This window comes from Enoplosus armatus, chromosome 8, assembly GCF_043641665.1.
Source record: "Enoplosus armatus isolate fEnoArm2 chromosome 8, fEnoArm2.hap1, whole genome shotgun sequence".
NCBI classification, from domain to species: domain Eukaryota; kingdom Metazoa; phylum Chordata; class Actinopteri; order Centrarchiformes; family Enoplosidae; genus Enoplosus; species Enoplosus armatus.
In genome coordinates, this window is record NC_092187.1 from 17,171,553 (window position 1) to 17,184,207 (window position 12,655).

Consider the following 12,655-nt stretch of genomic DNA (forward strand, 5'->3'; position numbering starts at 1 on the left):
TTGTTCTCTCTCTTATTTTCCTGATTTATTTTTATTGCCATGTATCATCCTGCAAATGCTTATGCTGTTTATTTAAAGCATGCAGCCCATATGGTTCATATAAGCTATAAAAGAAACTGAGGAATCTACAGTACTTTAAGTTAACCAGACAAGGCAAACACAGGTCAGTAATGCTGCATTACACTAATAATTGCCTCTCTGTCTCTCCCCCTGCCTCCCATCTCCCTCTAGTGGAGGTGTACAACTGCAAAGTGAATAGTTCGGACTGTTCCCAGTGCTGGGGCCGGGAGGATCAGGGCCACCTCTGTGGCTGGTGTGAAAACAGCTGTAGGCCGAGGGATGACTGCCAGCCAGTCCTGGATCAATGTTCGGCCCCTGACATCCACAAGGTATGATCACATGTTACTCATGCTACAAATGTTTGCATTCATCCTCCCACACTCCCCGCCTCCTATCTGTAGCCTGCAGGCTCTATTTTCAGGCCATAAAATTAAGAATGATGGTGCAGTGCCTCCATGCCCTGTCTGTCCAGTGTCAGCTGCTGCGGGAGCGTTTGAATAGAGTCTCATTAAAGCAGTTCACTCAGTAATAACACTAACATTCACTTAGCCACAGCCCTCGGGGGACACAGCACAGTCAATCTGCAGTCACTCAGGAGGGCATGGGAACACCTTCTGCTCTGTGTAACTACTGTGTGGATGGTGTGTGAAAGCTATATGTGTAGGGTACTTTGTGTAGAAAACGTCAGGAACTAGTAGAAAGCAAACGAGAACAATGAGGGATTTTAGATTTGTGGCCACAAAAAGAACAAAATCACATTGCAAGAAGGAACTAAGGAGTATTTATCTTACACAGGATCTGACTGCGGTCACCTCAAAATGTCCATCGTTATTATCGGCAGGACCGTTCTTTAAAGTGCTTATGGAGCTCATTTGCATGATCATATTCATTTGTTCGTCCAACTGTAATGTGAGTGTGTTTAGAGACATCCTCCAGGCCTTTTCTGCCTCTACCGAACGTGATATCAGCACAGCCACGGCAGGCGGTCATGGGAAGCACGGCTCACATGAGACCCAGTCGGCCTGAACTTCCTGTAGATAAAACCTGGTCGGCCCAGGAGAATAAGCGAGCAGAACAAAGCAGGCAGACACTCTCACACTCACTCACTCACACACACACACACACACACACTGGCCCACAAGATGTCACACAAATAGGCCATATTGAAGCATTCACGATTATCCCTCATTCTTTGTAGCTGTCAGCGTACTGTGACTAACAGGATGCTCTGTGAGAGTCTAACTTATGTGGACTTCTTACGTGACTGAAGTTAGCTGGGCTGAGATGCCGTATGTGTGGGTAGACCATTGTTGCAATACTCTCTCTCTCTCTCTCTCTCTCTCTCTCTCTCTCTCTCTCTCTCTCACACACACACACACACTCCCACTGGCTCTCTCAGGAGAACGGGTTGCAGAAACGATACTGGGCCTGTAGTTATGTGGGGTGTGTGATGCAATGCTTTGGCAGCCATGTTTTCCCAGAGAATCCACAGGGGCTTGAGCCTGAGTACTCTTATGAGGCTTACGGAGGAAAAGATCTGCTCTCCCTAAACATTCACGCACACACACACACACACGCATACCGCAGCAGCAATTTGTTATAATCCTAGTGGCTGCGTGTACAGCTAAGATAATGAAATGTGTCTTTTTTTTCTCGCTCTGCTTTGTCACAAACAATCTCAATCACAATATACTAGCACCAAAATATCAATAATATGGAGGAGGATTTCATTATTCCCTAAACTTTGCCACACACCAACTAATTGTGAGAAATGCTCTTTATTCAATGCAGTGACGTAAGACAATGGAGACATTTATTATCTCTGCGGGCCCTTTATTCTCATGTTATGTGTGGGCTAGCCCACTGTTTTAAAAAGAAAACATTGATTAGAGGTCCTTCGGCGTCCAAAACAGGAACTGCCAAACATAGTTTATCCACGGTATGAAAAGAAAGAGAGAACAGAGGGCTCTGGGTGAGACATGAATGGTCTGGAGAGAGAGAGGATGGAGAGCTGTTTGGAAGGAGAAAGGGTGGAGAAGCGTACAGTATAGTGAGAGGCCGTTTCCTGTTTTTATCCTCACGTCCTCTGTGATTAGTGTGATGCAGAGGAACTGGAGATAGGAGAGGAAGATGAAAGCCCTGGCCTCAAAGCGATCTATTCAGAACAAAAAAATAACAAAAAGAAAACATATGGATTTTATCAATTAGGTAGTTCATCTGGGGCAGGTTGCATATCTGCACGTGCAATACATTTGGAATATTTTCAATTTGAATACGAGGACATGGAATAATTTAGTCCTCAGATGTGTTTAATAGCTCCAACAATCCTTGTGGAGGTTTTTTTTTTTTTCGCAGAGACACATTCACACCGTGTGATCTCCCTGGAGGCCTGGCAGAGTTTGTGCTGTAAATCAAGACTCACAGACTTGTCAGAGGTGTAAATGAACAGCATGCCAGCTGATGTTGATGTCAATGCTCAATGGCACCACAAAGACTCACTGGGGTGCTATAAGATGCATCGAGATAATAAATAACTCTCTCTGTAGAGAGGGTAGGGGCTTTTTCTGTGTTTGTCTGTCATGCTATGGTATGTGTGCATACATGTTTGTACATTACATGTGTATGAAAGAATGTGAGTATGTGTTTTTGTCAAAGGAAGTATATATATATATATATATATATATATATATATATATATATATGTGGTGTAAGTAAGCACAGGGTGGTCACACTTAATATCCAAAAGCTTAAAATAACTACAAAAACATTTGCATCATTTCCTGTGGTGTAGATCCCACAGAAATACTGTAAGTAATGGGCTGGTTTCCACCAGTTTGTTTTCACACAATATTAAAAGTAATACTCTCTTTCTTTACTTAACCACCTCCTCCCTTTTAGCTGGGAATCATATGGTTTATTTATCTGCAATGTCACTCTCGCCAGCTTCAAATTATCTGAATGCAGAGCCAAACCTTGTCCTCTCACCTAGACCAAACAGAAGTGCTGTTTTCATTCTTAAGCTCAGTTACTGATCGAGCCAGAGCCTGGCTAATAACGCAGAGGGGTCACACTGACCTCAGCTCAGCCATGGGTGTGTCATTCAGAAAAGCACGCACGCTGCTGGGCTAGCCATGCTATAGTGGCAAGATGACGGTAGATTGCTTCTGTCTGGGCATCGGGGATGCTATCTGCGAAGCTGTGTTTCCGTGGTGATTGGAGAGGTGACGGTCCTCCCTTTTCTTTCCGTGGCTCCTGAGTGGAAAGTTAAGAGACCAAAGGCAAGGACTGAAATGATGCGTGAGAGTGTGCCCCTGAACAACAGCAGAAATAGGACTAAGGAATTTGACAGAGCAGACACAGGAAAACAGATGAAAGGGAATAGCACTGTGCATTAATTCCCCTCTTGAGGCTTGGCTCTCTCACCACCACCATCAGCATTCACTCTCCTCTCGACACTCAGTTCCCTAAATTGCCTCCCCACTCATCCACCTTTCTGCTGTGCTCTCCACCTTCCCTCTCCAGCCCTCTCTCTCTCACTCTGTCTGTGTCTTGTGGGATGTGAAGGGGGCTCTTAGGCTGCTCTTTATTTGCATGTACTGTAGAGGATTAGAGGCTGAAGAGTCTCAGACTGGCACAGTTAAGAGTCTGCTTTGTGTGTGTGTATATACCTAAACTGTGTGTCTATTCTGTTAGACCTCAGTCTTCAGCAGAAGAACACTTATACGGGCCACTTGTCCTTATCTCTCTGTGTGCCACACTCCATGTCAGCGTCAGAGACAAGCATCTCCATTCTCTTAATTCTCTGCCATGTTCATTATCACCCATCATTAGTGGAACATTTTTAGGGAGGTAATCTGCTTATGAGCTTTAATTTATTGTGCATATTACAGGGTTTTCACAGGCTTTTCTTTCATCCTGTTCATTACATTATTCTGTCTTTGTCAGATCTTCCCCCTGAGGGGTCCAGTGGAAGGAGGCACCCTGCTGACAGTACAGGGCAGGAACCTGGGCCGGAGGGCTGGAGCAGTAAAGGTCTCTATTGGAGATGTGCCATGTACTCTCCTGCCTAAGCGCTACTTCGTCTCTGTAGAGTAAGTATTATGACATATGGCTGAATTGGGATTGAGTGTTTTCTGAAGCATACTTATTCAATTATGTTTTACATCATCTACATTGTCTAAAGAAATAAAAGAAATAAGGTTATGTCCTACACATCAATATCATTTGTATGTGAAACCCTGCTAAAATATGCAGTTATGCTGCAGCTAGAACTGGTGAGATGACAGCTAACAATTATCTGTTGTCATGGTAACCTGACATGCTTTGAGGCAGGTGAGTGGTCAGGTGGACGGCAGGCATAAATATAGACTCTTAGAACGAGTAATGGAAAGATTTGTACTTTTAAACTTTTAAAGAAAATCCTGACATGTAGATCTCAGCCCTGAGCACAGTGTGAAACCAGACCTGACCACAGTACATACATACATGTATATTATTATTATTATAATTATAGTTATTACATTTAATGGATAGAGGAAGTTGTTAAAAAAAAGTTGGGAACGCTTGAATACCTGTAATACATTTTTGTCATGTTTTTTAAAGGGAAACACCACCGAGGAGCTGCTCGTGTGAGCCAATTATACTTTTCAGTTTGTAACTGACAAGGTTTTATTTAAAGAAAACCCCAGATGAGCCACCTTAAAATAAGTTACTAAACTTCCCCTCACAAATCACGATCATTGATAGTGACAGAATCTGCCTCTTACATGTCCACCAGTCTTGAAAATAGAACACCGACCATCCCTGCATTGTTTAGTTTTCATGCATTCATGAGGCTAATTTTCACAAATATTATTATGCAGCACACTTCTCATTTTAAATGACTCCATCGCCATCCCTCCGTAGCTCAGGGACCGTCACACTGTCACCATGGAGACAGCAGGACCCAGCTTTGACACCTGTATAACAGAGCTCAGTGGAAGTCAGTAACTCTATAGTTGTGTCCAAACTTCCATTCAGTATCTGTAATGTTCCTTGAATGGAACTGTTTATCTGGTCTTGCTCCACTGAAGCCAATCATTGTATTAAGACCAGTTGGATGGTGACCTGCGGGCCTCACCTGTCACTCCAGCTGCCTGACACATTCCCCGAAACCACACATGTCGAAAACAGCGAATCGCGTTTCACTCCTGGGGTGTTCTCATCTCCTGTCGTCGTTCCTCGTTCCTCATTGGCTCCCGAGGCTGGTTGTTATGACAGCAAAGCATATCGCCGTTGCTGGAAGTGGCACTGACAAATCATAACACGTCAGTGCATCTGACAATGTCAGCACATTTGACACACATACACACACACACACGTGCACAAACACACTTACATCTTTATATTTCTATCCTTGTGGGGACCTCTCATTGATTAAATTTGATCCTATCTCATCCCTTTAACTCAAACCCTTTACATTCAACCATAACATTTAATCTTACCTTATTATAAGGTAACACAAAAATATCCTCATTCAGAAGATGTAAATTCAAGCTAGCTCTTGCAGAAATGCCATACATGCATACTCACGAGCATGCACACACACACCTGCACATGTGACCTCATTTACAAGGGCTGTTGAGACAGGTGTCTGCTCGTGTGTTGAGAGGTGAAAGTTCACATCTGTGTGCCAAAAGGAAAATGTGCAGCACTGGAGAGGCTGCGCTCCACTCACTCAGTGTTAACATTTTAATTAATGGCACAGCACAGTCTGGGCACACCTCATTTACTGGAGTACTTCTCTGAATATTTGGCTCAGATCCTCCATGCTGCCCTCCCTATCATTTTAATATGAGCCTTGAGTGGCCTTCGCCCTGTCCGTTTAGCTGCAACGCAGACAGCACTCACATCCAAAACACACACAGGCTTGATTATTGACAATCGTCATCATCCACTCAAGGGAAATGATTCGAGACATCTTCACAACTAGCCAAAATATCACCCTCGGAAACCCATAATATCTCCACAGTGGGGCGGTGCTGGAATGTGGAGCAGAGGTCACTTCAGGCTCTGTCTGCTTTATGTCCTTTGACTGGGATCACACTGCATCAACATCACACACACACACACACACACACCAGGGTATCTGCAGGTCTGCAAAGGTCTTAAAAAGTATAGAATTTAGTTTTTCTCAAAAACGGCCTTATAAAGTATTAAAAAGTCTTACATTTAATTTACAAAATGGTGTTGTATCTGATAGCGGGCTGTTGGGAGACATCACACACCTATAAATTAAAGTGGGATTGTTGCAACAGTGGATTGCACGCACAGGAGGCTGTACAGTCCTTTTTTATGGCGTTTCAGTGTCAATCCATGAATAGTCATGTTTCATTTTATTTGTCCTTTTTTTCCATTTCTTCCATAAATCAGAGCATGTGAAATGATGCATTTCTTCAAACAGGTGCGCATCTGCCCACATGACATGTAACTGACAGAAGTGTAATCTGAGTGTAATGACATTCTTTATCTGGTGCTCCTGTAATTAATGAACAGAAATATAGACTACTATCAACAGATGGCTGATAGTGCGGGTTATTTTAGAAGGCTTAATTGGGCTCATTAAATGCTGCAGTGGTTCAGCGTTGGGTTCGGTTAAAACAAGGAATTTGTTTGAATAGTAGAAAGTCTGACATTCAAAAACTCTGATACAGCTTTCTCCCTGGTTTCAGAGCCTTGACCCCAGCCAAGCCCAAATGTGTCCAGCCCAGCCTCATCTTACCATATGTCCTGCCAGGTCCTCCTACATAAAACACAGCTCCTCCGCTTATGTAAATTCCCCACAGTTCCTCTGTCAATCATCCGATCACTTGCTGAGAATTTCTAACCACTGTAGCGCCAGGCGCCTGACTAAATAAACCGACAGGGTGTCAAGCTGGAGGGGGATCATGTGAGGTGATAAAGGTTGTGTTACCTCCCCCCAGTACATTTATCCCAGTGAGGCCCCAAAACAGTAGATCCCTGTGCCTCGGTACACCACCGTATCATTAATATGAGACGTCCCTGTAGAGCGCGCACTGATGACACAAGGCTTAATCACAGCCAGGGGGCGAGAGAACAAGCCTCAGCAGCCCCTTAATCTCCTCTGTGGTTAGACACATCTGGTCTGGGGAGCTTTGAACTTTACATATCCTAATATCAGATATCTCAAGGCTTTATTGGATTCCATATGTAAATGCAATATGGTTTGATGAATTAGCTCATAACCACCATTCTCCAAGATTAATTATGTGTCTTTGTTTAGTGGTCATGATCAAGATCTCTTTCTTCATCTTTATATTGGTTTCCCCTCACTTGCAATTTGAGTTGAGCAACTCCTTTTGTTTTGTTTTTTCGAAAGAGTTTATTAAATTAAAATTATAAGCTGCTTTTTTTGAGTGTTCTTATCCATGATCATTGTTTCTTTTTATTAACTGATCTCTGATTATGGTGTTTTGACAACCAAACAAGGAGGTCACACTATTTTTGAATTCCCTAGGCTGGTGTGTGTCACTGGGCGATCTGAACATGACAGGACAGATATTGTCCAAGTAGATGTGGATCAGAGCGGGATGGGGACGTCAAAGGAGAGCTTCTCATACTTAGTGAGTATCCTCCAGACATCGACCCTCCTGCTGATCTTTCCTTTCTATTCTCTCTGTCTCTCCCTCCACATTCTTCTTCTTCTACACTCTCTTGTTCCTTGTTCCCCGCTGGGAAAGCCTTCCCAAGTGTGTCAGTTGAGTGTTAACAGATGCGTTTTATGGTTCTGAGGAATGCGAGTGTGTGGGAATCTTCAAACGTTCATCTGAGCTGCAACTAAGCACCATTGTCATTCTGCACTCGCTGCCAGCAAAAACAAATATGGCGATTGTTGGAATGTCCCTTTGCTCTGAATTCATCACTGGTCGAGGCAAGCTAGCCAGCATTGTGTTAATGGACCTCGACCCACACAGTCTCCCATTGGATTCAGAGTATTCATACAGTGGAAATACCCGTGTAAGCCCTTTGTGTCTTTTTGTTTATAGACAAAAGAGTTGTTCATAATTCAGTGCTGGATCGGTCTATCATTTCAGCGGCTTCTAACAGCGGCTCTGCCTGTGAGTCATCCCACAGTGAAATCACCCTGATCTTCAAGCCCTTCTTGATACATGAGGATGAGGAAAATCCAGAGCAACAAACATTATGCCGTACTGCTGTGGGAACTCCTCTCTGGCTTCCTCATTCTACTCTGAGATGCTCAGTGTGAGGGAGGTTTTTACTGCAGGGTATTGAGGGGAAGATGTGGGAGAAAGGGAAAACTGTTTTGGAGACAGGATATGCGCCTCTACTGCATCTCCTTCCTCGAACCTTTAGACGGAAACATCTGCCTCCTTACGCCCACTCTGACACACAAACACACAATAGGTCTCCTCCATCCGTGCACGCTGAGGAGGAAGTGAATCCTGTCAGTGAGGATAAGAGGTTTCCCTGGAGGCGAGGTTCATGACGGGGATAAAAGTTCGGGAAGAGCAGGAATGCTGATGCTAGTAGCTGCAGAGTTGGACAGGGATATTCATCTTCGCCTGAGGAGTGTGTGTGTGTGTGTGTGTGTGTGTGTGTGTGTGTGTGTATGTGTGTTTGTGTGTTTGCATGTGACTGTGTGTACATGCCGTTTTTCATGTGTATGCATGAACATTATTGCTTCTTACCAGCAGTATATCTGTCCTGCAAGCATGGGCCCAAAGGCCTGTTGGCTTCAGCCGCACTTTAACATACTGCAACATGAGCTGTCTTCACAGTTTTCTTCACTAGTTTACTGTCATAGTCAGCAGCTGTCTCAGCCACTCTGTAAAGACAAGATATTTGAATCTCAAAGGATGAGGAAAGATTTTATTTAGTGTCAGTAAAAAGCATCATAGAGCACAGAACACAGTTTTGAGTAAGCCTGTCTTTTTCAGTGACAGAAGCTGTCAGATGACTAGTGATAAATTTGAAGCCTTGTTAGTCATGTGCTGTGTCTCTCGTCTGTATCCAGGTCCCAAAGCTGCTGTCCATGGAGCCAAGGAAGGGCTCTCGTGCTGGAGGAACTAGGGTGTCCATCAGGGGGGAACACCTGGACATTGGCTCTCAGATCAGAGTCATGGTCAACAACACGCTGGAATGTATCATCACAGAGTGAGTACTTATTATTTTGCGTTTGAAGGCGCTTTCCTTGTATCAATCTTTTTTTTTTTTTACATAGCTGACACCAAGTGCTACTTATGCAATGACCTAATGATTAAATATTCAACCTGTGTGACTATGCACGGCCTGCATGAAGCTGCCTTCTTGTTTTTGGGGGAGGTCAGAAAGTTTGAAACCTTAGTTAAGCCCAAGTAGAGTCTCAAGTCCTCATCTTTCATACTTAGCACGCAGAGCTGTCGTAATGTGCTTTGTTTCAAAAGAGTGCTTGTATGAAAATCTGCCAAACTGCAATAAACATAACTTTGATTCTAAGTGGAAAGGTTTTGGGGTTTGAACACTTGTAGACATCACGAGATGTGCGGTTACGATGGTTACCTCATTTTGTAGGAGAACAGATGAAACCATTGAGTGCACCATGCCTGCAGCCTTACAAGCACACACTGACTCAGTGGCAGTGTGTGTGGAGTTTGAAAACCTTCCCTGTCAAAGTGCCGAGCTCAGCGCCACCTACGCCTACGAGAAGAACCCCACCATCAGCTTCATCCACCCCAAAAAGAGCTACCTCAGGTAGGCAGACTGCTACACACACCACGAGCATTAAAAACAAAATGTCTTAAACATCTCAAGCTGGATTACTCTGCGGTTTCCCTCCCAGAGTCACTGACATAAGTCGTTATTGTAATGTCGTCCTGATGTGCAGCATTTTCTTCTATTGTGTTCTAAATAGCACAGCATGTGTGTGACAGCGTAGCGGCATGTCTTTGATGACATGTGAGCAGATTTTCACTGCAGTAGAACTGTTTTGCATTATTATCTGGTCCCCTGTTTCTCTCTTATGCAGTGTCCCAAAGTATTTGCATCCCAGGATGAATTTGCGACATTTTTGTCATGGCTGACGAGATGTGACTCGCTGTCAATGTGTGTGTGTGTGTGTGTCGCAGTGGTGGCAGGACCATCACGGTGACAGGCCAGGGTTTTGATCTGGTGCAGAGCGTCACCATGCAGGTTCAGGGAATTGGACAAACGGTGAGTAATCATCTGAATTGTTTCCTCTTTTTTTGACCTTTTTTTTACATTTTTAATGTCTCATGAAGTCATCACGCTTCTACCAACCTAAAAGACCTACAGGACTAGTTTGACATTTTGGGAAGTTGCTTTCTAGCAGAGAGTTAGATGAGAAGATTGATACCACTCTCTATATCTGTTGCTTAAATGTGAAGCTACAGCCAGCAGATTGTTAGCTTAACTTAGCATAAAGACTGGAAACAGAGGGAAACAGCTAGCCTGGCTTTGTCCAAAGGAAACAATAAATAGTAGAATTATTAATAGTAGTTTGTGAGTTTTATGTTTCTGGTAGGCATATTTTTTACCTTATGGATTTACATCATGGATCTTCTCATTTAACTCTCACCAAGAAAGCAAATAAGCATATTTCCCAAAATGTCAAACTATTCTTTTAAGAAAGATACACACAGACAGTCTAAAGTGAATTATGTTGCAGGTAGATCATGTCATTAACCATCTGATAGGCGGATGGAAAATGCATTTTAAGCTACCTTGTCCTCTCTGGTCCTTCTTCAGCACTGCACAGTGGTCTCCCCCTCCATGATCAACTGCCCATCCCATGCATCCAGCCAGTCCCAGCAGACCTCTGTGCAGTTCTTCCTGAACGGAGTCCTCTACACGGGTGACAGCCCCTCTTCCTTTGACAGCGAGGCAGAGGAAGAGGAGGATGAGCCTCATAAAGCTCACTTCCTGTTGGAGTACGTGGAGGACCCCCAGTTCTTCACGGCCAACAAGGAGAAGCTGATTAAACACCATCCAGGAGAGCCACTGACACTCATCATCAACGTGAGTGACACTGCTGAGGCAGGAAGTTCAGATTAGTGCTTCACCGCTATGTTGTCACGTCAAGCAAATGTTCAGCTCCAGTTGAAAGGGTATAGGATGCTGTTTTATTGATTACATATACTAAATATTGTATAGTTGGTAAAAGCAGTAGTTATGATAGGAGACCTTTAAAATGTATTTTACACAATGTGTTTGATTCAGATTCAACACCATTGTGCAGAAATAGTTTGCAATAGCACGCGTGTTACATCATGAATGAATCAGCAATTCAATCTGAATGTCAAATATGAATCCTTTTGAATTGAGAGTCTCCAGCCACACTGCAGCTTTCTGTAATTTGGCACAGTGGTGCTTTGAGCTGACATCCGCATGAGCAGCAAGCTAAAATGCTCACAATGCTCACAATGACAATGCTGATGTTAAGCAGGTAATGGTTATCATGTTCGCCATCCTAGCTTGGTGTGATAGCATGCTAACATTTTCTAACTTGCACTAAACAGTACAGTACAGTTGGGGCTAATGGGAATGTCTTGATGATGGCACAATTTATCCTGAGGGGGACATGAATGTCAATGCACCAAATATCACAGCAATCCATCCAATAGTTGTTGAGACGTTTCACTAAAAAACAAAAATGTTGACCTCATGGTGGCGCTAGATGATAAGTCAGGGACTCACCAAACAAGAATACATCCTCTGGGGACCATGAACTCCTGTACAATGTCTGTTGAGATATTTCAGCCTGGACCAAAGAGGTGGACTGACCAACCAGCACTGCCATCTGACATCTGACAAAAACACTGACAAGCCTACATTTAATTTCTTGGTGAGAAAAACAGTCAAACTTCTTACCTGCAGCAGAAAACACTTTCTATACACAGACATTTCTATACATAGAACAAGTGATGGTGTTTTCTAAAGGTTGCTTGTTCCTTGGCTTCAAAAGCACCACTGCTGTGAACTGACTGCCCCCACTGTGAACAGCAGACAAGGCAGAACGCTCCTTTATTCATATTCACATAAACTAGAGGCGCATAAAACACATCAAAGGCCCCCGTCCGCTGAAACGTGTTGATTTCTGTTGGGGGTCTGTGGGAGGAGGGGGAGGGTGCAGTGGCAGCTCAGTGGGAGGTCCCATGTTCCTGTGGCCTGGCTGATCTAAGCACCTGTCTGCACGGATTCATCACCCTAAAGGGCCGCCGGCTGTGACACCGTACGACATGCACATGCTAACAGCACAGACAGAGAAGTTTGAACGTGATGCAGCTTCCTCTTGATGTGTTTGTGTGTGTGTGTGTGTGTGTCAGGATGTGGCCCCTGCAGGAATCGCTGCCTCAGCCTGTCTACATGGACGACTTGTCTGTTGTTTCCTGTTTTCTTTGAGAAGGTGGATTCCACTTGTGGTGGTGGACCTGAAGGGGAGAGAGAATGTGTGTGTTTGTTTAATAGGGAGCTTGTTAGTCAGCCAGATCCTATATTAAGGACCTGAGCTGGAATGTGGGTGGGTTTTGTTTGCTTTCATCCTGTTTTGGCCTCTAGAATCCATTGTTTTGGTCCGATG

General features: G+C 43.9%; 1 protein-coding gene across 1 annotated transcript in view; it reads left to right on the forward strand.

The window, feature by feature from the left end:
* The window catches only part of plxnd1 (plexin D1), a 59,896-nt gene that overhangs the window by 25,856 nt on the left and 21,385 nt on the right, over positions 1-12,655 (forward strand). Inside the window, exons 12-18 of the mRNA XM_070910164.1 lie at positions 232-389; positions 4,006-4,151; positions 7,577-7,682; positions 9,095-9,234; positions 9,631-9,810; positions 10,185-10,269; positions 10,825-11,094. Of these exons, the coding sequence (XP_070766265.1) occupies positions 232-389; positions 4,006-4,151; positions 7,577-7,682; positions 9,095-9,234; positions 9,631-9,810; positions 10,185-10,269; positions 10,825-11,094 (1,085 nt within the window). The remainder of the gene's footprint in view (positions 1-231; positions 390-4,005; positions 4,152-7,576; positions 7,683-9,094; positions 9,235-9,630; positions 9,811-10,184; positions 10,270-10,824; positions 11,095-12,655) is intronic.